The 24,392-nt window shown below is 39.0% G+C and overlaps 1 protein-coding gene and 1 long non-coding RNA gene across 5 annotated transcripts in view; one reads left to right on the forward strand and one right to left on the reverse strand.

Moving 5' to 3' along the window:
* The first annotated feature begins 876 nt into the window (after window positions 1–876).
* LOC133363757 (uncharacterized) lies at window positions 877–7,155 on the forward strand. The gene is made up of 3 exons (XR_009757790.1): window positions 877–926; window positions 3,279–3,445; window positions 7,044–7,155. It is a non-coding gene; the product is annotated as an uncharacterized LOC133363757 (long non-coding RNA).
* Window positions 7,156–11,527: 4,372 nt separating this feature from the next.
* SLCO4C1 (solute carrier organic anion transporter family member 4C1) overlaps window positions 11,528–24,392 on the reverse strand; it is a 49,951-nt gene continuing 37,086 nt past the window's right edge. For 2 of the 4 annotated variants that reach the window (XM_061623290.1, XM_061623317.1), the window contains exons 8-13: window positions 23,797–23,992; window positions 22,774–22,927; window positions 21,725–21,906; window positions 19,279–19,343; window positions 17,647–17,784; window positions 11,528–14,810 (exon numbers count right to left, since the gene is read on the reverse strand). In XM_061623290.1, the coding sequence (XP_061479274.1) occupies window positions 14,686–14,810; window positions 17,647–17,784; window positions 19,279–19,343; window positions 21,725–21,906; window positions 22,774–22,927; window positions 23,797–23,992 (860 nt within the window). In that variant the 3' untranslated portion in view covers window positions 11,528–14,685. The remainder of the gene's footprint in view (window positions 14,811–17,646; window positions 17,785–19,278; window positions 19,344–21,724; window positions 21,907–22,773; window positions 22,928–23,796; window positions 23,993–24,392) is intronic. The other 2 variants (XM_061623298.1, XM_061623307.1) reach the window with 2 other exon arrangements.

Here is a 24,392-nt window from a genome sequence, read left to right on the forward strand (position 1 = left end):
ACAGACATTGGTATCTCCTAGAGGATATTCCAAGGTGTCAGGCCCATCCTATGTTTGCCCATAAACGGGGACCTAACCTTAAGAATTTGCTAGTGCATCCCAAACTAAAAACAGCTTGTTTGGTGAACAGCACTATAGACAATAGTCATACTGTGGGTCAGTTTCCTTGTGGCAATTGCAGTGTTTGTCCTAACTGTTTTAAAACTAAATCATTCATCAATCCTGCAGACCAGAAGGTATTTCATCTAAAATATGTTTTTACATGTGCTACTAAGGGAATTATATATGTCATACAGTGTCCATGCCCCTGTTTATATGTGGGCATGACCACTAGGCAAATAAGAACATGTATTTGCGAACATAAAAGTTGCATTAGAACAAAGAAAATGCATGCCCCACTAGTCAAACACTTCCTGGAGTTCAAACATGACAAGAAATCCCTCCTATTTTGGTGTTTAGAGAGAGTCAAAACTTTAGGCAGAGATGATCAAACAGCTAAAAAGGAGGGAATTATTCTGGATATATAAGCTGGATACTTCAATACCAAATGGTCTAAATGAGGAATTGGACTGGATGTCTATCCTATAGATTTACATATTTTCTGGTTTTTAGAATTTTTTATTGTATTTTCCAAGCCATTGTTTGTGAAGCCCTTGGGTTCTTTTTAGTATTCAAATCTTATCAGGACCCTACACTTTTATTGTTACCTTTGTTCATTATTTTAAGTATGGACAGAATCAGGCCCTTGCAGAAGGAAGTGATACTTGTTCCAGCTGTGGTTCATTGTGTGTTACATCATTGTTATGCTGTGTGCTGACTCATGACATATATACAGACCAGCCCTTCTTTCAACATGTATTGCTGACTGCTTGTGTTTACATGTTATTCATGAGTTTATTTTATTATACTTTCAATTTGACCAGTGGGTGAGTTTTTATAGGTTTGCTAATTTGAAGATATATATATATATATATATATACACATTTTAAAAAATACTAATTTTTTATTAATATTTTAATTTATATTTCACCATTATTCATTATTATTTAGGCTCACATTCTGATGCCTTATAAAAGCTGCAAACATTTATGTGTGTTAATTGTAGCAGCAGCACTAGTGAATTGGTAAGTTTATGTACTAATTTTAGCATTAATATACAGCCATGAGAGTGGCTGTATATTATAGCCAGAGTGGATTTTAAATTGAAAATACCCCCATGCCATTTTGATGCTTCCCATAAGCTCATTTCAAAACAAAACCTTACAAAATGTATAGTCCTGAACTCAGAAACGCTTGCTTAACAACCTTCTCAATTTTCATGGTGATACACAAAACAGTCAGAGAGAACAGAGAGTTCAAAGTCTAAAAAGAGAGGAAAAAACCACAGAGCCCTTTTGGACTTTTTTCTGTCAGAGTTCTCATAATCTGTTGAAATTAATTAAAAATCAGCCATGCTTACAGAGTACCTGTAATCCTATTACTGACCTTCCCCCATACTCTAGCCTTCATCTTCTGCAGTTTAAAAGTTTTTAAAAAATGCCTGGCTGATTTTTAATTAATTTAAGAAATTTAGCATTGAACTCAATGATAATGCAGGGCATGCTCAGTAAGAACCAACTGTCAGTGTTCTAAAAGCCAGACTCACAGCTGCTGGTCTTGCCTAAGCAGGGGGCCACACCCACACCAGACTTTGATTCACGTGAGACAGTCATGCCTTCCCCCAGAGAATTCTGGGAAGTGTAGTTTGTGAAGGGTGCTGAGAGGAGACTCCTATTCCCCTGACAGAGGCCCAGTGGCCAGAGTGGTTTAGTCAGCCACTCTGATTGAAGCTTTGCGAGGGGAACAGGGCATCTCCTAGGAACTCTCAGCGCCCTTCACTAATTACACTTCCCAGGATTCTTTGGGAGAAGCCATGACTGCCTAAAGTGAAATAAAGGCCTGGTATGGATGTGGCCAGGGACAGCTTTGGTTTACATTTGGGTGAGAGACTACATGTGCCTTCTGTAGAATAAAAAGGTGGGGAAAACACTAAAAAATGATACTGTTCACAGTGTTTTCCTTTAGGAAAGGAAAGTCTCTTCCCCTCTGCCCAGAGCCTGGCTATTCAATCTCCTTCCCTCCCCTCTCCTTCCTCCTACGCTCCCTGCCCCTCCCCCAGGTCAGTGTTGGGATATGACCTGGGAGACCAGGATTCAAATTCCCACGCAGCCATGAAGCTCACTGGGTGACCTTGGGCCAGTCATTGCCTCTGAGCCTCAGAGGAAGGCAATGGTAAAAGGTGCTGTACTTCACATATTCACAGAAACAGAAGCAAAAGAGAATGTTTTACTATAGGAAACTTCACTAAAATTGCAAAGTAAATCAGACATATTTAAAGTGACCATCTGAACTACATCAACTGTCTTAATAATGTTGCTTCCTCCCTGCTAAAACAAGATTAGCACAGCACATGTCTTCTTTCTATTATTTGAGTTGATTGCATGTGTTGCCACCACTCACCATATGCTCAGAGGCACATGTTACCAAATTCTTCCAAGCTACACAGCAAGTGGATTGGACTGTGAAAGACCAACCCAAATTGTGTTTGCATTTTGACAACTTTGTAGGGCAGTCCAATATCTCAGAGAGGAGGTCAGGTCTCCTGCTCCCCTGGTGCATTCACTATAGCTGCCCAATTTCCCTGCTTTTTAAAGTTGGATAGAAATATCAGTGGGCTATAGATATGTTCTTAAACTGCAAGGTTTTTTGCCTATTAGTGATGTATTCATTTATTTGGGCACACCCTGTGTATTAAAGGTGCTAATTTTTATTTGTTATTTTTAGAATTGCACAAATTGATTCTGTTTCAAGGAGAAGCCACTGAGGAAGACTTTTCTATAGTCAAAACGCGTCTGGCTCCTTTGTTACTTTTATCCATTTTTGGTGTGCAAATCAGGCACTTTTGTTGTAATCTAGTTTTCTTGGTGTGCATTCTATTGGCATCCTTATTGCTGTTATTCATTTCTGATGTGTGGTTTTTTTTGTTTGGTGTTCATATTCTGTATATTCTGCGGTTATTACCTTCTTATTATTGTTTGTGTATGTTTGTACCATGTTTTTATTATATTTTGTTCACTAACAACCAAGTATAGCATACCCATCTATTTAAAGTACCAAGTGATTTACTTTGGGAATTTTGGCACATTCTGTCCTTCATTATAATTTTTTATACTTTAGTATTTATTTGAATATGGTTTTGAGTGCGTTCATACCTTGATTTTTGTTTTTTTCTTTTCTAGTTGCTTAGAGAGTGCCATGGGATTCTATCTACATGAAACTATAGGATGAAGTCATCTGAAGTTTGGGGTGTGATATCATCAGTAACCTGATGAGACCCTGCTCTATTTCTTTTTCTCAGTGGTAGAGAAAACCCTAAAGCCTAGGAGCTATGAGATACTTGCTGCAGGTGAACAAACTGTAACAATCCAGATAATATACTAAGCTTTATTTCCCTACTGCACAAACAGCTAGCACACTGCTGCCCCCAAACTAGTCAAGTAATCAGTCCCAAAATATACCATCTTTATAATTAAAGATGCAGTGTGAAAGAAAAAGAATCCCCCACCCAATGTGTAGTTGTCCCTTATTAAACTACAAATTGACATGCACTCATTGTACGGGCAGAACTAAATGTGCCTTGGCAAATCCTCATTTGCCAAGGTTAAAGCAAAATGTTCCTCAGCCCTCAGGTAAGGGCATCAGTGGCAGAGCATCTGCTTTGCACACAGAAGGTCCCAGGTTCAGTCTCCAAAATCTTCAGATATGGTTGGGAGAGAACCCTGTCTGAAACACCTGGAGAGCCACTGCCAGTCGGCGTAGACAATGCAGAGCTAGATGGCCCAATGGCCTGACGGTATAAGGCAGCTTCCTGTGTTCCTCACTTGCTGAAGTGAAGTGAATGTGGAATTGGGAGTGTTGCTTGTAGGGGGGGAAAGCAGCAGAAGTGGAGATGGTCCTGCTTAACCCCTGCATGTGCCCACTGAGTCTGCCCTGAACTTACTCTTCCCAAAGCCATATGCCCCCCAGCTGAGCTTGTTTCCATACCTAGAGCCAAATTTGTGGGAGGAGGAGGGGGGAAAGAACAGAGGAAATGGGCTAAAATAATTGGGGGGGATTTTCAGGGAAGAATCCACTGGTGGGAAAAGTGTTAAATCCAGTAAGTCCCTCGCACCTATCAGCTCTGCCCTGCAAATATTCCTCAGCCTCCATATTAGAGTTAAAGGGTTGTGGACTTGTCTCATGTTTGTAAGACACAAGAGCAAGCCTACATAGTCATGCCCAATTTCCTGCAATGACACTAGCCCCAAGCTACAGATGCCTGTCACCACAAACAGTTAACATATGACTGTCATGGACAGCTTTGACAGCATCATTCTCTTGTTAGGGACAGGAACACAAAGATTCAGTCCGCACAATAGGTGATCAGGATTGAAAAGTTGACTGTACAGACACTATTTGGTGGTATATGCATGAGTCCCATCCACTCTGGGTCACTGGACATAAAGTCCTCACTCCTGAGATTTTGTAATAACCCAATGCCACACCTTTTGCCTGCACCGGACCCAGCCCAACAGATGATACATATGCAGGCACCTGCTTCCACATGTAGATTACCCTCCCTGGTTTGAGATAGCAGCATATTCTTCTGCATTTTGTCACTAATGATTACTCAAGGCCCTTAGATTTAGTACATTGGGAACCAATTCACACAAGTGATGATATAAGCCTTGTTACTTATTTTCAATCCTGGCTGATGGTTTGAGTAAGACTGTGTTGTCCATGGTCTGAAATGAATACCTGGCTGTTCCATTGTGAATGAACACAAGGAGTGTAAACCAGGTCAAACCACTGATCCATCTAGCCCAACAATGTCTACTGTCTTTGGCAATGGCTCTCCAAGGTCTCCAAGCAGAGGTCTCTCTCATCACCTGAAACCTGATCCCTTTTAACTGGAAATGCCAGACTTCAACCTGGGACCTTCTGAATGCAAAGGATGTGCTTTATCACTAAGCTGTGAATGGGATGTCTGATTCAGTGTGTCACCAGGAAAGCCCCAAAGTGGACTGAGCATTGGTACACTGGATCAGTGTGAGCATGTAACGATACATGCAGAGGACTCCTTTGCCAACAGCACACCTCAACCTGGGCTGGGTCAGGAGGGAAAAGTGCCTCACCAATAGAAATGGAAGGATTTGTTTATTTCTGTTCTCTCAGGTTCTCATTTTTCCAATTTAAATTCAGTTCTCCACATTTTCTGCAGCAATCTGAATTTTTTTTTTAAAAAAAGAAATCCTTATGAATATTTATTGTATTTTAGTGTGAATTTCTCCAAATAAATATATTTTTGTATGCAATTTTTATTAATGTACACATTTTTGCAAGCAAGTTTCCCTAGTATAGTGCATTTTTGTATGTTATTGTCACTAATATATTCATTTTTATGTGAAACTTTTCTAATATAAGCATTTTTGTAAGTATTGGTGGCAGAATGGATTGTAAAATTCAGATTAGGAATGGGGGGGGAAATGATTCCCTTCACATTAAAAGCTGAAGCTATCAGATTCACACTTTGCAAAACAATATGAGAAGTGAAAGAGCCATCCTTTGACATCTGCACTTTTTCACATTTTTGATGTAGTTCTCCAACCAACCAGTGCTTGTGAAGATGCATATATAAAGGAAAGTGTGCATAGAATGAATATATTATTGAAAATAACATTAAAATACATTATATTAGGAGAAATTGCTTGCAAGAATGTGTCTACTAATCAAAACTGCATACAAATATGTGTTTAGTAGGAGAAAATTGCACTAAAATGCTGAAGAATTTTCATGAGGATTTTTTTTTTTTAAAATTATACATTGCTGCTGAAATGTAGAGAACTAAGTTTAAGATTGGAGCAATGAGAAAGTGAACCAAAACTGAGAGATCCTTCCATCCCTAATTCAGATAAGTGAAAATTCTGAAGGATAGTGGTGTTTTGGTTCACATATTGTTTCAGAAAGTGTAGATTTGAATTTTAAATGCAAACTGAATCAAATTTCTCCCCCCTCCCTACTCACCATATAATCACAGGTCATGTGTTATCACCCCTTAAAATGCTTTATAGCAAGATAATGGTCCTGTTCATACATGCAGCAGCCCCTGCACAATCACCTCTAGGCACAGACAAAGCTGCCAGACGGCTAGATCTTGGTATCAGTGCAGGGCAGGATATGTATGAATTAAGGCCACATGTGGATAGTGTATATCTGGGGGGCCCAATCTGATAAGGTGATACTGCCATCATGGAGATTGACAGAACATCCACATAGAGGTGATAAGGCAAGTTTTTATATCAAGTAGCAAGTAATCTGTGGAACAATTGGTTGGTATGATTATTGCTTTGGGAGCAATAACTGCATTTCTACATTGTAAAAAGAAATTGGCATTATCTTAGAAACTCATAATTTCCTCTGAAGATCTCATTTCAAAACTGTTAGGAAAACATAGTTTATTACAGCCCTGTACAGTATCTTGCTAGATTTTAGATCTAGTATAAAGTTTTTTATATAGTAAGTCATTGTAAGAATATATTCTGCATAGGATGAAGAATTTAATCCCTAGGTCAGCACACATACACCCATTACCCAACAAAATACACAGATGTAAAAAACTGTGTGGGTAGTTAACCTTTGTGTGTGGTGTGGCCTGAGGGTCACTTTCATCCTTGGCTAACCCTGTGAAGGTCGCATTATAGCAGAATGCAAACTCTCACAGGTTGCACACCCACACACAGGCACACCCACCTTCTCAGTTGATCCAAGTAGATCAGCTGAGGAGGGGGTATCACACCCACCCTTCTCAAATGTTCAATCTTATGACCAGGGAGGAAGGGATTAGCATCCCCATCAGAATGATGGGCTCAGCAAAATTTAAATTTCTCTGCCCACCCCAGCATGTTGTCTACTTATAACAACTCTTTCTTTTTCCTATCCCTGCCAATGGCATGTTGATGAACCAGAAAAAACAAATTCAATGTGTTCTGAGATAAATGCTGAAGGAAAAGGAGGGGAGAGCACGAGCGCGCGTGCACACACACACCTCAAAAGAAGCAAAGCTGCAAAATGGTCCTGAAAAAAAATATTTATCAAATAATAATAGTTCTCATGAAACAATAAAATGCCCAGCACTTTTTTATTGATGGCAACCTTCCTCTGGGTGCAAGATGAAGGTTTTCCTGACAAAGGAATATCTAATTTATTATTCAGTATCACTCTGAGACTTTTCCACTTCTTCTAAAGCAAATTTTTGACCATTTGTCCAAAAAGGTCAGTTAAACAATATGATTTCCTGAGTTATACGAACAATGTGCGTTATCAGCAGAGATGAGACAGCACTACTCAGACAATATTAGGAGAGAACTCCTAAATATAGAATACAAAATACTATCATGTAGAATTACAAAACAGAATACTGGAGAGAAAGTAAAGGAAATTGCAGGCTCAGTGTCATGGATTATTGATTGGAAGTAGAATCAGCCAGGACTTGGAGACTGCGGGCTACAGAAAGGAAAGTGGTGCGGGCCAACCAAAGGCCAGATCCAGATTTTGGGGCAGCCTGTGGCAAGAAAATATCCTGGAGGCCTTTCCACTAGGTGTGCTCCTCCTCCCACCCCCATCAGGCTGAGAGCAGGCATGTTAGCAGGGAATGCAGCTCCTGGCCAGTCCTGCCACAACCATTTTTTATTATTATTATTATTATTATTATTATTATTATTATTATTATTATTATTATTATTATTATTATTATTATTATTATTATTATTATTATTTTAGCCAAAGGCCCTCAAGGCAGCTTACAAAGAAAAATAAACACAAGTATAAAAATACAGCAATAAAAGCAATACAATTTACAAAAATTAAACTAAATAACAAATAACATTATTAAGGGGAAAAAATGTCCTTTTTGTTCGATGCAAGCCTCACAAGGGTCTGTCCTATCCTTTTGACCCTCCAGCAAGAGTTTGTTGACACTTTCCAAAGTGGGTGAAGTTGACTTGGCCTTTGGACTTCTTGGTCATGGAGCATTTGCCTAGGATGTATTCCACGTTGTTGTGCACTGTGTTGTCGTCACACCCTTGGTATGGCTGAATATGAAATACGACCTAGATAGCATATCTCTTCACTCTGGGCCTGGTCCTCGGCAGCGGCAGCAGCAGCGGCTTCCCCTCTGGCTCCTGCGCCTCCTCCACCTCCCCCTGCCCCAGTGGCAGAGGCCCCCAGCCAGCACACCTGGGTGGCGTGGTGCCAGGAGAGGAGAGGCTCAGTTGGGGGCACTTCACGCAGGCAGGTCGCCACCTCCTCCTGCAGCCTGGCCTGGCCCAGCAGCACCAGCACCGGATTTACTCACCTACTCAGGCAATGAGCAAGAGATTGGCAGTGGCAAGGTCCAATTTCCACTGCTCATGCAACTTCCCTCTGAAAAGGATGAGGAGGAGCAGTGCAACACTGAGGAGGAAAGCAGAGAGAGTCTGGTGCCACCACCATTACTGTCCTGAAAAAGTTGCTGCTACCACTGCACAATGACAACTCAGTGGGTGGCAATGAGCCCTCTCAAGGTGCTAGACCTCAGAGCCTTCCTAATGATGCTGGCCTTGGTCCGATCATTGCCCAATTCCTCATGGATCTCAAGAACTTTAAGCAGTCACTGTGTCTACACAATGCTGGTAGAATCACAGTGATGTTGCATGCAACACAATGCTTGTGAATGACACTAAGAGAATGCATACAGCTCTAACAATGTAATTGGTTAATTGTTGGATAAGATGAAAAAATTAAAGGAGCATGGGCTCAGTTAAGATCCAGTAAGGATGGGGGGAGGGGAAGAGAGAGAACAAAAATGATAAAGGACAAAGTGATATAATATGCTCGTTTACAAGCAGTGCTCAGAATGACACCAAGCAAATATCACTAACAAATTAAATGCTAGGCAGGAAAATGAGAGATGAGCAGAAATTAGATAAAATGAAAGATATTAACAGTAATTCACATAAGACAACATCATAATTTGTGCTCATATTGTCTGAATATTAATTCAGTTTCTTTGTGGCTGTCCATGAAGCATGTTATCTGCCGAAGTGGTTAAATTCTGCTGTGATTCCTCCCATCTTTTAGACACTTCCCTAAGCATAGAGTGAGATATGCATGCAGCCAACTCTGATATGTGTCCATGCTCTAGGGACATAAAGAGCTGACTTACAAAACATTTCAGGTGAAGGTCACCCACTTTGACTAGACTGAAATACAACAGTAATGTCATTTTCTTAATCTTCTAGAAACCTTTCCTTCCAAGCATTACAGTTTCATCCCTCATTTCTTTTGTCTCATTTCACATCTCCTCTTATAGCTGCTTTAATATGCTTATTCGCCAATATCTCACTTGAATGGCTCCAATTCACTTACCGCTGGTAATTAGCTCAGAGTTCCTGAGCCCCTGTCATCTGCACTGCAGGCTGCTCTGTTTGCTAGATTTTTTTTTTTAACTTTTAAAAAATCCCTCTTTGTTAGAAACAAAAAGAGGCTCAGGACAGAGCCAAAGGATTGTGTGACCTGATCCTTCTGTTAGTTCTGGTTTGGCCTCATGTCTGTGCCTTCCTTCCTTGTGTTGAAGGTGGCCTGTCGGTAAAGTGGAGATTTTAATCTAGGCTAGTTAGTATGAGTACTAAAATGAGGAGTATCAGTGGATTCATTAGCACAGAGCAAAAAACAAAAAGTTAACAGTGTGTGCATAAGAAAGCAGACCTCCTCCAGCATTGACCCTGGCCCTAACCAAGGAAAATAGGAAGGAAAGTCAGACCCTTGGTCCATTTAGCTCAATAATGCTATGCATACTGGCAGTGGCTGTCCGGGGTTTCACACATGGAGAAGCCTGGGCCTGAACCTGGAACTTTTTGCATGCTTTTCAAGCCCTGTGGGACCTTCTCCCATTCTCAACATTCCACCCTATGCTGAGGTCCATGTCCTGGCACAGAAAAAGACCATTGCTTTTGACAGAACATATGTATTACAGTCATGGTTACCAAAGGTATTGTGAAAAACAAACCATAAACTGAACATTGGGCATAGGATTACTCCATTGTCAATACCTGTTGGGATTACCAACCTGTACAGTGCATATTAGCACTTCCCTCACAATTATCATATTTGTTTGTCTCTTACTACAAACCTTTTTTCTCTCAAAGAAGCTCAATTTTTTAAAAAAGGATACAGTACCATATTTAAAAGATCAAATAGCATTATCAGCTAAAGGTGCTCATCCTGTAATAACATTACCTCTCCATCCTCCCCCAACCAGTCTATTTCATGCAAAGCTGAAGTTGTGTAGAGAGCCAGTATCTCTGTTCTGCTACCAAGGAATGATGTGTCATTATCCTCATTAGCAGTCTCCAAACCATTTTTTTTAATGGTAGTTGCAGCTTCTTTGCTCTAATCTTTTGAAAATTAAGCAAAGCCTAAAATGTCATTCAGTTACCAAGAGAGGTTGGATTACAAGAATCAACAGCACCATCTGTTGGCAAAACAATGCTAAAAAGAAATTTGTTCTGTTTTCATTTCTTATGTTCCAGTATGAGCCACTTCTGCACACACTGCATGCTTTTTATGGAATATGCAAAAAGATATTGGGTGGTATTCAACCCAACCATTCTCAATGTAGATCTATTGTAGGTCTAACTTAAGTTCATGAATTGCAGTTGGCCTACTCTATGACATAGTCGAATACCACACATTATATATACCCATAAAACTATGGAAGTGATGCTAGTGATATTCCAGCCATATGAATTTGCTGCTGTGTAATATAAGACGATAGGCCTTTCTGTTTTTTAAGATCAGGCACTGAGAATCTCCTGAAAGTCTTGAAATCTGTTGGCTGCTGGCTACTGCTAAGTGAGCTGTTTCGATGGTGGCCCTAAACTCTGTAATCAGCTTTATTATGACAGAGTCAAGAGCTTGCTCCATTTAAGTGTGTTGTTGAGATTGCTTTGAAAAGCTTTCTATAGCTAACTTTTGCTTTATAATTAGTGCCTGCTGTCTTCATTTCTGAATAGTCCATCTGTCTGGGTTTTTTATTAACACATTTGTGTTTTTAACTTCGTACTCCACTTTGAGAATCCCAACTGAAAAATGGGTTATACATGTTTATACAGATATTCAGTGGGAATTATTCCCAGGTAAATTGGGATAGGATTGCAGACTAAATAAAATAAAATAAATAATAGCATAGGAAATAGCCCCAACTTCTTCCCAATTAAAGGTTTTGTGTAAGCCTTGCCTTATATATGGATATTTGGAATAAAAAATGCCATATTTGGTTTAAAACTCTAAACCTAATCATTAAACCCAACAGCATTATTAAGTCATCCAGAGAAATAACAGAATCCACAACACATTAATGTTGAATCTGGGGGAAAAAAACTTTATTTCAACTCACATGTTTAAAAGGAATCTATTTGAACAAAATAAAATTTGTAAGGCATTTACATCTTGGTGTGACTCTCTAAAATAAATACTTTTTTCATTTAAAATATTATGCAGAGCTGTTAGACACAACAGGAGTGAAGTCTGTTCAGATATTTGCATAGAATTATGCATTATTATTTTTAAAAAAATACATTCATTGATACAACAAAGTGGTGCAACAATCTGGCACTCAGCAGCAATATAAAAGAGCATACAGGAAGCCTTCAAAGAACAAAATCATAATGACCACACACAGTCTGAGCACACCTAACTCTATGTTAGACTGCTCCCATTAGAAGATACTGTTTGACACTAAAAAAAACCCGTAAGTTCTTTGCAATATAATCAGAAGAGTATTTATATACAATCATACACCAAAATAGTAATATGCATATAAATGTATCAGAAAGTGAACCCGGTGATTTCTGTAAAAAAAAAAAACAATGTTGCAGTCAATATGTTGCAGTCAACTGGCTAAAACTTAGAAATGTCTGTGCCAGTCTTATGTAAGCAGTTTGGTGTAAGCAATTGTACTTTTTATTTTGGCACAACGAGATAACGTACTCCTCGTAATTCACAAGGGGGAGCTCTAAAAAGCAATCCAACATGCACTACACTAGATTGCTATGGAGAAAAAGAAAAGAGACCCTTGCAATGTATGCCTTGGGCACCCACTTTTTGGATTGTGGCTGAAGTCTTTAAGGCACTTGGTTTAAGAGATGTTCTTGTAATCATAAATGTAATGGCTTGCCTAAAATGACAAAAGGTTATTTTTTCTACTATTTCTTTATCAATACATATTCTATTGTTTCTAGAATGATCAACAGTAATGTAATGTATTACTTTAATGTAATAATCCAGCATACACATAAAAACCAAGGATGTTTTCTAACCCTGAGGATGTATTTGCATTATAAAGGCACATACAATAATATTGATTAGTTTGCCGAGCATTGCAAAAAAAGATTTTCACTCATTTATAAACTGCTTGCATTTAAGTCATCAAAATTTTGAGAGAAAACAAAAAAGAATGTAGAACTAAATAAACTTGAGAGCAGCATCGGCAAAAAAGTATATCAAGTGCTTATGCTGCAGAGTTCCTAACGTGTGCTGGCTTCTGTTTTGTCGATCTTAGGGCATAATTACAGAATCCTTTTACTGCTGATGATCCCGAAGATCACTTTTCTGATACCCTTATAAAAACAGACAAGTTGTATTGAGTAACACTGTTGTTGAATTGTTCTCTCTGCTCCATAAATTAAACCAGCAATGTCCTTTCATAACAGCTAGGGCATTATATGATGTAAATTGCCTCTTCTCACCCTTCTTTAAAGAATTAATGGGAAGACATGGAATAGAGAATAAGGTGCAAAAAGATAAAATCCCTACCGATGCTACTTTTTATGAACACATGTAATATTCAGTCTGCAAGTCTCCATTTTATGGCACTAAAATTGAGGATGCCTGTGTCATGGGGGTATCTGAAGTTTAGAGAATGTTGACAATGTTATGGGAACAGCAAGGACCATAGATTAAATTTTATGAATGTCTAAGCATAAACATATTATTTCTTCACTTCTCAGATATACTTAATGAATGTTGCATATCTGAGTGTTCGGGCATTCACAAAATTCACTATGCATAGATGAAAGGCGACATTCTCCTAATTTCACAGTAAGGCACATAAAAATGTGCAAAGTAATTGATTTAATTATTTTGCAGGTTTAAGTAGTTGATATAATACAGATGATTCTCCTGACTAAAATTGGTATGTTTCTAAATAGGCATAGCCCAAAGCTTCATATAGTTACATCAGAGGGATCTGGAGACTTAACAACCATTTTTCTTGAGTGTATGAATTGGGCTTATAATAACATTCTCTAACAGAGATATTTGCTTTGAGTTAGTAGTCCTATGGTCAACTTTTTTTTTAAGTATACATAATGTTACACGACAGAGGCATTCGCCAGAGCAACAAAAGAAATCAACAAAACATATGAATCAACAAAAGAAGTCAAGAAAATCAGTGACTCACAAGGATTTTCACACACAAAACCCACAGGACACACTAGTAATTGTATAGTTTCTATTAAGTCAAAGTGCTTACATTTTAATAAAGTCTAAAAACAGGCACTCAGTTTTGTCAACCTGGCGAGCTATGTAAACATTAATCTACATTCATCATTTAAGAAACAGAGGTGTGAATAAATGTAAAGTACTTTGAGCTTATAGTTTACTAGCCAACAGTATTGCTGCTGTTTTGTAGAAAATATTATGAGAAATTTAAACAAGCAAAATTTGCACTTAAATAGCTAGTTCATCACAGTTCACTGACAGGCCACGTCAACAGGCCATGTCAGATACACAAGAGTACAGAAGCAGTTGGTGGGCTTATAGAGGTACCAACTGTATGAATAGATGCCCTCCCCCGAGTGGGGTCTATACACGTCGCTGCCATGATTTGCAGCTATATGTATTGGCCACTTCATGCAATAAGAGCTTCCACAGGATCCCCCCCCCGTGTCATGAATCTGCTGTGGTCCACATGCTCCTGCAGCCAATTACACAGACCCAAACCAGATAACAGAGAAAATAAATGAGACTCCTAATACTTGATCTGTTGGTCAAAGTGCTATTTTATATTCTGCAATATTCCATGGGTTGGACCCAGACCTGCCCTTCTGTTCACAGAAGAGCCTCTGATCCAGTGGTAGCTCCCATTGCAATTCATTTCTGGAGGCAATTTTTGCTGATTTCCTCTTCCCTCTACAGCCCCCTGTACTCTCTCCCAGGCTACTCTGGAAACTCCCCTGACGCTCTGATGCAGATTTGGAGAGGGGAGGCAGGGGGCTGCAATGCAAATTTCCTCTCCACTTTTCCCCCTCCTCCAGCGGAAGAATCCTGTTAGTGGAATTCCATTCCTGGAAAGTCAAAGTCCAAACCCATGTTATTTTTCTTGAATGAAAAATTGTTTCACATGACTGAAATACACCTGCCAAGTTGTTTTTTTTTTAATGAAACAGCACTAACACGATTAATATTTAGCAGAGCCAGCTGCTATGATACATTTGTATAAAGCTGCCATTTCAGTCTTAGATTTTTCTTCTGTGTGAATCCCTAAGAAAGGTTTAGTTGTTCACCATGTTAAAGATGTACAGAAGTCACTGTTTCTTCGTTCTTCTCTGAAGCCTCAGTTTGGTCTGGTGGAGGATTATATAAGAGAGCTGATATAATTGTAAAAATTATGGAAACTGCTTTGGAAAATGCGCCTGGAAAAGGGAAATAAATATTTGTATCTATTTATTACGTTTCAGCAATTTCAGTTTTGTTAACTTAGCAATTAGTTATAGCTTTTGTTATCATATTGTACATTTATTCATTAATGGAGGAACTGTATGATGAAGAACCAGAAATTTTAGAATGTGAGGTGAAAGCTGCTCTTAAAATACTTGGAAGAAACACATCACCAGGAACAGATGGCATACCAACAGAGTTGCTACAAGCTACTGAGACTGAAACTGTCCAAATTTTGACAAAAATTTGTCAAGAAATATGGAAAATAAACAATGGCCCACAAACTGGAAGCGTTCAATATATATTCCAATTCCAAAGAAGGGGATCCCAGGGAATGCAGTAATTATCCCATGCAAGTAAAGTAATGCTCAAGATTCTACAACAAAGGCTCTTACCATATATGGAGCAAGAAATGCCAGTCCAACCTGGATTTAGAAGGGGAAGAGGCACCAGAGATCATATTGCAAACATAAGTTGGATAATGGAACAGATCAAGGAATTTCAGAAGAAAATCACCCTATGCTTTAAAGATTACAGCAAAGCCTTTGGTTGTGTAGATCATGAAAAACTATGGAATGTTTTAAAAGAAATGGAAGTGCCACATCATCTGATTGTCTTAAAGCACAACCTATACTCTGGACAAGAGACTACTGTAAGGGCAGAATATGGAGAAACCGATTGGTTCCCAATTGGAAAGGGTGTAAGACAGGGGTGTATTTTATCACCCTATTTATCTATACGCAGAACATATCATACAAAAAGCGGGATTGGACCAAGATGAAGGAGGTGTGAAAATTGGAGGGAGAAATATCAATAATTTAAGATATGCAGATGATACCATGCTACTAGCAGAAACCAGTAATGATTTGATACAAATGCCGATGAACGTTAAAGAGGAAAACACAAAAGCAGGACTACAACTGAATGTCAAAAAGACTAAAGTAATGACAACAGAAGATTTATGTAACTTTACAGTTGACAATGAGGACATTGAACTTGTCAAGGATTATCAATATCTTGGCACAATCATTAACCAAAATGGAGACAATAGTCAGGAAATCAGAAGAAGGCTAGGATTGGGGAGGGCAGCTATGAGAGTACTAGAAAAGGTTCTCAAATGCAAAGATGTATCACTGAACACTAAACTCAGGATCATTCAGACAATGGTATTCCTGATCTCTATGTATGGATGTGAAAGTTGGACAGTGAAAAACACGGATAAGAGAAAAATCAACTCATTTGAAATGTGCTATTGGAGGAGAACTTTGCGCATACCATGGACTGCAAAAAAGACAAATAATTAGGTGTTAGAACAAATTAAACCAGAACTATCACTAGAAGCTAAAATGATGAAACTGAGGTTATCATACTTTGGACACATCATGAGAAGACATGATCCACAATAATGCTGGGAAAAAACAGAAGGGAGTAGAACAAGAGGAAGGCCAAACAAGATATGGATTGATTCCATAAAGGAAGCCACAGACCTGAACTTACAAGATCTGAGCAGGGTGGTTCATAACAGATCCTTTTGGAGGTCACTGATTTATTGGGTCACCATAAGACGTAATTGACTTGAAGGCACGTAACAACAACATTTATTTCACACCTCCTTGAATATTTCAAAAAGTTACCTATATTGAGATGTTAGATGCAAGTTGATCAATTAATGAATTAAAAGGCAGAAAAATAAGCTACAATTTATAGCCAGCATTTGGCCAACTAAGGGGCTGAAGGAAGGGATGTAATACTGCTCTGCTGGTGAAGAGGGACGCCACTGCCAGCCATGCATAAGAATGCATTGTGATTGGCACAATGAGCGGGAACAGCTCATTTGAGGAGGCAAAGTTATAGGAATAGTCTTCCAGCATGGGCATCATTGCCACTTAATTGGAACAAGAGGGATGAGGCAGAGCAAGGCTGGGGATGTGTGGATGCACTGGTGGGTACACCAGATTGGCTTCACCAATGTGCCCACACATCTGCAACCTCACCGTCACATCACCACTTCCCATCTCAGTAAGCAGCACTGACACCGTTGCCGGGAGGCTATTACTGCAGCTCTACCCCACCAGATGAGCCACTCCTGACAAGGAATGATGTCCAGTTTCACACTCATAGTTCCTCTGTATTGTCAGACATTTATGATCTCAGCACTGCATATATTCATACTATATCTGCATCTGTTCTTGTATGTCATAGGATGGAAAGTTCTGTCAATTTTGATTCTCTCAGTGTCTCATTTTTCCAATCTTAAATTCAGTTCTCCACATTTCTGCAGCAATTTGAGATTTGTTTTTTTAAAAAAAAATCCCCATGAAAATTCTCCAGCTTCTTGGTGTGAATTTCTCCTAAAAAACACATTTTTGTAGGCAGTTTTGACTAATGCACACATTTTTTGCAAGCAATTTCTCATATAACACATATTGTATGTTGTTTTCATTGCAAAATTCAAAGAAGTGCAAATTTCGAACGAAGACTGTGTTTTAGTTCTCATATTGTTTTGGAAAGTGCGAATTTGACTTGATTTGGCTTGAAATGTGAGCTGAACTGAATTTTTCATCCATCCCTTGTATGCCATAACTTCCAGCAAGCATCTGGGAAAGTTAGGTTGCCCCTTCCAAGCAATGGAAGTTTGAAACAACTAAACCTCGGAATATATGTTGTATTTGCTTAGCATATCAGACAAATGAGAAACAAAAGACTTAATTCTAACAATAGCTGCACTTTGCCTCCTCACCGTTTGAATTTTTTTTTACTTTTATTCAGACCCAGACTATTTAGAATATAGAGCTTTTGAGAGACACTTACTTATGCCCACTAACATATAGGCCATGTTGTGGTTGTTATAGGTCCAACATGCTCCTCTAATGCCACATTTATCTATATCCCACAGTGTACAGGTACTGTCTATTGCAACACCAAACAGGATTGGTCCAGGTATAGTGCCTATAGAAAATGCAATGATGCAAAAAATATTTCAAAATGCAAACTCAGACACTTAAAGCATGCTGTAAAAGAGAAAATGAGGTATTTGGAGACATCATATAAATCATAATGGCCTCATATACCTAATCAAGAAGGCACTTAACCAAAGCTTCAAACAAGTTTTGTAATATAGTTTTGCTTGAACAATGGCATAATTGCAAGATTTGTATTTCATATTTTAAGATTTTATATTTCATATGTGAAGATTAGGATTATGGTCCAGATGTTTCTGTTCTTGGTTACCCAACTTCTTAAACTCCCCACATCCCCTTACAAGGTCCCAAATAGCACAACAACTATCCTGTTCCAAACTGGGTGGAGCCCTGAAAAAAAGTATTCCTGTTAAGAGCTGGGCATACACTATAAGATTTTACTCTAACTACCTCTTTCCTTACCTTGTTCTGTTTTGAAAGTCTTATTTTTTTCACCAACTAAGAATATAATGTGACTGGAACTGCACCTTATTTCCTATGAGGTAAGTTCCAGACACATTATATTCTTAATTTGTGAAACACTATTTCCCATGTGGGGCAGATCTGGATTCCTCTTCTCCATCCCATTTGCCCTCCATCTGGGGCAGCAAGAGAAAAAAAACACCCACAGTAGGGCAAGAATATATCAGTGACCTCTGTGAGGAACCATGCATTCCTCCAGAGCAGGGGTGGGGAACCTCCAACCTACAGGGCTAATAAGGCCCAGCACAAGTCCCAATTTGGTCTGCAAGGCCATTTCCCCAAACCATGCCCACCTGCCCCACAACTGATATCATATGTGACATCAAGTGAGAGGCAGGTGGAAATTCAGCTGCCAATGCACAGTCAGGAGCCTTAAGGTGCTCTCCTTTGTGCATTTGCAAGGTAGGCTTGCTGTTAATCTCATTCAGCTGACTGGCAGCGAGAGCAAGCCGGCTGCTCATCCCAGCAGAAAGTGGAGCTTGAAGTCGACGCCTATCAGCTTCAAGCTCCTGGGAATTGGCTTGACTATGGCATTTCCCATGGGAAATTCTGTAGCCAGCTGATCATTGAAAGGGCTTGCAAAGAGGCGAGTAAGGCTCTTTGCAAGCCCCTTCCACCTTGCAAAGAGCTCTGCTCAGTGCTTTGAAGTGTCAATGATTAGCTGATTGGCAGCACTTCAAAGCACCACACAGGGCTCTTTGCATAGGGCACAATCAGCAGCAATAATCAGCAGCATCTCCTCCATAGCCAACATCAACTTAATATCCATTGAACAGATATGGTTTAAACTTGTGCCTGAATAGAGCTAATGATGGTATACATTAGCCATGATCCAAAACATTAAAGCCAGTCACCAGTGGAAAGGGAAAGATGTGAATTTGTGCAGGGCACACCCCAAGCCTTCATTTTCTATAGATAGCTATGGGACCTTGGGACATTTGTGATCCATAGGATTGAGACCATTATTCCTATTTAAGTATACAGGTTTTAGAAAACATACCCAGAATTCGTAGAAACAGCATGTGAACACCCATAGCAAATGATCGGGTCCTTTCTGGTACACACCTGTAAACCAAAGTTTGATTCATTGTTCAATAAACATACATACCATCCTCAACAGAAATTATCAGGATGGCTAACAATATAAAACATACATAACTGGGCTCCTGGTGGGAGGAAGGACGGGATATAAATAAAATAATTAATAAATAAATAGTTTTTTTTAAAAAAAACCCAGTATGAGTTAAAACAGATGAAAGCACCACCAAAACGGTTTCTAAAATCTCATCTGACATTAAAAGATTTGAGGTGTAAGAAAATGTCAGTGATGTAACTTTCCAATCTAGTGCTTCTTCCGTACATTTACTTTTTGAAGTTGTGTTTCAATTTGATACTTCTCATTTGGAAGTATGAAACTTATTGTTATTATTATTCTGAAATTTTGTAAATATGCTATCCTGTTAAGGAAAAAACAGTCTTAAAAAATAAACAAGAGAATCAGTAAGAGCCTCATAAACAAGGAAATGTTCAGTTATGCATCTGTAAATTGTTCTATGCTGACTTCTAGTTTTTAAGGAAAGACGAAATTATTCTGTGATTCTACCACATCAAAGTACAATTTGCATATCATATCATAATTCCAAAACACACACATGGCAAGAGATACATGCAGTGGAAACTGGTGGGTCTGATGTCACTCCAAGTTTTAGTTGGAAATTTCAAGGGCCTGTCCAAGTTGCTGTCCGACTAAACCCAGAACAGATTCACTCCCCCACTGATTTCGGAACCGCTAGTCTCCACAGGATACAGGGATATCTGCAGAAAACAAGTCCTTCTGCAACAAATTGTCTACAAAATATCTAAACTGTTTTTGCTATCCAGACTGTTAGCATGAACTCTGATATTCTGAATGTAGCAGAAATTCAGCACCATAAACTCCAGCCAACATTAACTAGTACCAGCATCCTCAGGCATCTGCCAGGGCCCTGGCACCCCCACAGGGCCCACTGCTGATGCCCATGCTGGGCCACTGTTAAACAAATGGTTTTGTTTTTCCAGTGCTGGGCTGCAGTGTAGGGAATTATAATGATAGCTCCCACTGGAGATTACCTGGTGGTGAACTACAGTACTGTTTACTTACTTACTTACTTATTTGATTTATATACCACCCTTCCTCCCAGTAGGGTCCCAGAGCAGCAAACAAAAGTACTAAAAACACTCTAAAACATCATAAAAACAGACTTTAAAATATATTTTTCAAAAAACCTTAAAAACATATTAAAACAAAACATCTTTTTCAAAAATCTTTTTTAAAAAAGCTGTAAAAACATATTAAACACTATATTAAGTTACTGTTGATGCCAATTGCCAAATAAACCAACCAGTGGGGGGGAGCTCTCGCATAAGAGAGGACCCATCTATTTGCCAAGGCCCCCTCAAATCTGGAAAAACCTCACAGTGGATTTTCCACATTCAGGTTACTATAGATTTTGTATTATCATTAAACCATGCTTGATAAAAATATTGTTGTGCAATGGATGATAACGACAAGATTATCCTGGATACTGTACTGCTAATTTACAATGTATGCAAAAATATGTAAACCAATGCTCTTTGTTATTGTGAATGTTATGTTTTAAATAGAACAAAATATAAACAGTTTTTTTTAAAAAAGAATAGTCAATCCTTCCCTCTACATACTGTACCTTATTTATTTATTTAATTAATTATTTCTTACATTTATATCCCACCTTTCCACCAAGGAGCTCAAGGTGTGTACATGGTTCTCACCACTCCATTTTATTCTCACAACCCTGTGAGGTAGGTTAAGTTGAAATATAATGACTGGCCCAAGATCACACATTGAGCTTCATGGCTGGGTGGGGATTCAAGTCCTGGTCTCCCAAGTCATAATCTAACACCTTAACCATTATACCACACTGGATCTCAAACTGTATGATTCCCCCTGCCCCCATGAGTCTATTTATGTTACTGATTTTTTTCAACAATTATACATCTCAAAACTATACTGCCAGTTATATTTTTAAATTATTTTGTAGATGACCACTCCACTGATGGCACACATGAGGTACGACAATTCCTCCCTCTGAACAAAAGAAAAAGAGATACTTTTCTAGAAATTAAATAAAGTTAAGATTTTAGTCAGTCCAACTAACCTCACCTTCACCCAAAATATAAGTGGGTTGTATCCTGAGTTAGGCATACTCAGAGGAGATCTATTAAATTTAATGGACATGACTTACTTAGGTCCATTAATTTCAGTGGGTCTACTCTAACTTAGTTCCTCTCTGAAATGTACTAGAGAAACAAAGAATAGAGAGGGGGGAGCAAGCAAGTCATTTTTATGGTCAGTTTTTTAAAAAATGAGAAAATTTATAGCATTTTACAGAGTTCTACAAATAGGATAGAAGGAGTATGAATGCTACCTTAGAATGGCCACTGTTGTTGGTGTAACTGCCATAAAAGTAAAAACAACAGCAAAGAAGAAAAAGACAAGAAACAAAGGTAGGCTTGTACACTTTGATTTACATTTCCCAGAAATAGCTCCATTGGTGATATTCTCAATGACAATTTTGGGATTCACAATACAGGAACAGCTATTGTAGACCTATAAACAATGCATATACAAGAATATTAGCACAACAAATTAAGTAATCATCATGGTCATTCATTTCCAGTATTAGCAATAATGAATAACAAAGTACTCAACCAATTGCAGCCCAGGAAGAAAAAACAATATCTTTGTGGAGCTACCTTTTTTTTTTTTTTTGAGAGGAGAGGCAAGCCCAGTCAGCCAATCCAAACCTTCTGTGCTGAGTCTGAAGTATTGCTCAGTGCACAGTGCTGGGGCAGGGGGAAATTATCCAAAATTGGGCTTGGATCCCAAAGAAGTTAACTTAAGGAAGTTCACAGGAAGGGAAGTTTCCATATGTGACATCAAATGTGGGGTAGGTAAAGACATGGCTGCAAAGGAATGATCGGGAGCTTAAAGTATGCTCCTGATAAGAACTTAAAGTATGCCCCCCAATGGTTCCTTGGAAAACAGGACTTGGTGACAGTGTACCTTCAAAGGGGCTCACTGCAATCACTGATCAGCTGATCAGCAGTGACAGGGAGCCCCATTCATGTTTTTTCATTTGCAGATATGATTCAAGTGCAAATTGCACCTCCAAATGGACTTCAAAGGGGAGTTACTGTAACAACTGATCATTGGTTACAGTGAATCTCGCTGAAGGCATGCTCTCATTGCCAATCAGCTGACTGATGCTGACATCACACCTTCAAAGGCGCTCACTCTCAGTGCCAATCAGAGTGAGCCCGTTTGAAGATGTCAGATGATCTCAGGTGATTGACAGGTGGGTGGTCCTGCCTACCAGTCTATGTTGGCCTGTTTGGGGGGGGATAAGGCCTGCCAGCTGGATTCAGCTCCTAACCTCTGACCTAAACCGTAACCCATTATATAAAATGACAATACCCTTGAACCTCCTTGAAGGGAAGCAGAGGTACATCCTGCATAACACGGATTAAAATACTGGACTCCATCTGTACCACAGACTGGTAAAAAGTCTGAACGCAAGCATCTACAATGGGCATTGCAGGGTGCAGTTAAATTTGATAATGTGCCTGTCCTGAAACAGAGAGATAAAAATTAACTGAACTAAACAAATGTACAAACCAATTAAAAACACATGTACACATAACGACAATTAAAAACAAAGAAAAAACAATAAAATATTTAAAACAAATGTAACTAAATCATGTGTCTGAGTAGGCTTGCTGAAACAAAAAGTTGTCTAAATCAGTGTAGTGAACCGACCCTCCAGCTTGGAATGGAATCATTGTATCTCCACACCTCCAGTTCCCAACCCACAGAGATGGTCAAGCAAGATACTGTGGTGGATGGTATCAAAGGGGTCATTTCCCTCCATCTCTCTTCTCACAAAAATCATCTTTGAAAGCAAGCAAGGCTGTTTCAGTGCCAAAAACAGGTCTGAAGTTGTACTGAAATGGGTCCAGATAATCTATTCCATCCAACTGTACTTGGAGTAGTACCACCACTACCTTCTTGAACACCTTGCCCCAAAAGGGGACATCCATGACTAGTCAATAGTTATCACAATCTTCTCAGTCTAGAAAACCCAGAGCACAGAATCATATCAAAACCCATTGCTCTAATCTAGAGAGCCTGAACACAATGGACAGCTGCTTTTATGTTGCTTTGTTAGAGAAGATCCATCATCAGCACAGATGATGAGCTTTGTCAAATGTGGCAGGACTGATGATTTACTGATGAATCACACTGTGTGTTGTGACAGCCCTGATTAGCTATCAAGTGATATATGCATAATTAGCCACAGAACACCTAATCCCAAGAACTGGACACATTGGGGTTTTTTTCTCATAGCAGCTATTGAGTACACACCATCAGGACTCTCTTATTCCTATTCTTTTGAACATTGCTTAGCAAGGTAAATCATTTTTTTTAAAAGATACTGACCCATTATACGTTTCAGAGACACCCGCAAATGGTTCATTCCCACATATAGCAATCAAAAAGACCGTATTTAATATGAGTGCCAATGAGCAAGTAATGACAATAAACTTGATTATGTTTTTGCAATTCAGTTTCAGCTTGGAAACTAAGGTGCCACTTATGATTTGGCCAATTGCTGCTCCTGGGACTAACACAAGTCCTGTGGGAAAACAAGGCAACAACAGTGATCAAAATAAAAATTATTATTGATAATGTTAATTAATAATAATACTAATTAATAATTCAAGACAAAAAACAGTGAATACATTGAACAGGTAAATGCATGTAAAGCTTTCATGAATAGAAGGGGAAGTGGGTCATGATGCTGACTCTGCCCAGGCATTGCACCCCACCCCTCTGCCCCATCCCCTTGATGTGCATACATTAAGCACCTGCATACCTAAAGGTGCTATAAATCAAGAAGGCAGGGACATTGGAGGGCATGGTGTTCTGTGGGTAGGGCTAATCCCCATTTCCCTTTCTACTCATGAAAGATCTACATGGGTACAACACACAAAAAGGGCTTAAGAATATCTTGGATGATAAATCATTTCTAAATA

The sequence above is a fragment of the Rhineura floridana genome, chromosome 1, assembly GCF_030035675.1.
Source record: "Rhineura floridana isolate rRhiFlo1 chromosome 1, rRhiFlo1.hap2, whole genome shotgun sequence".
NCBI lineage: Eukaryota > Metazoa > Chordata > Lepidosauria > Squamata > Rhineuridae > Rhineura > Rhineura floridana.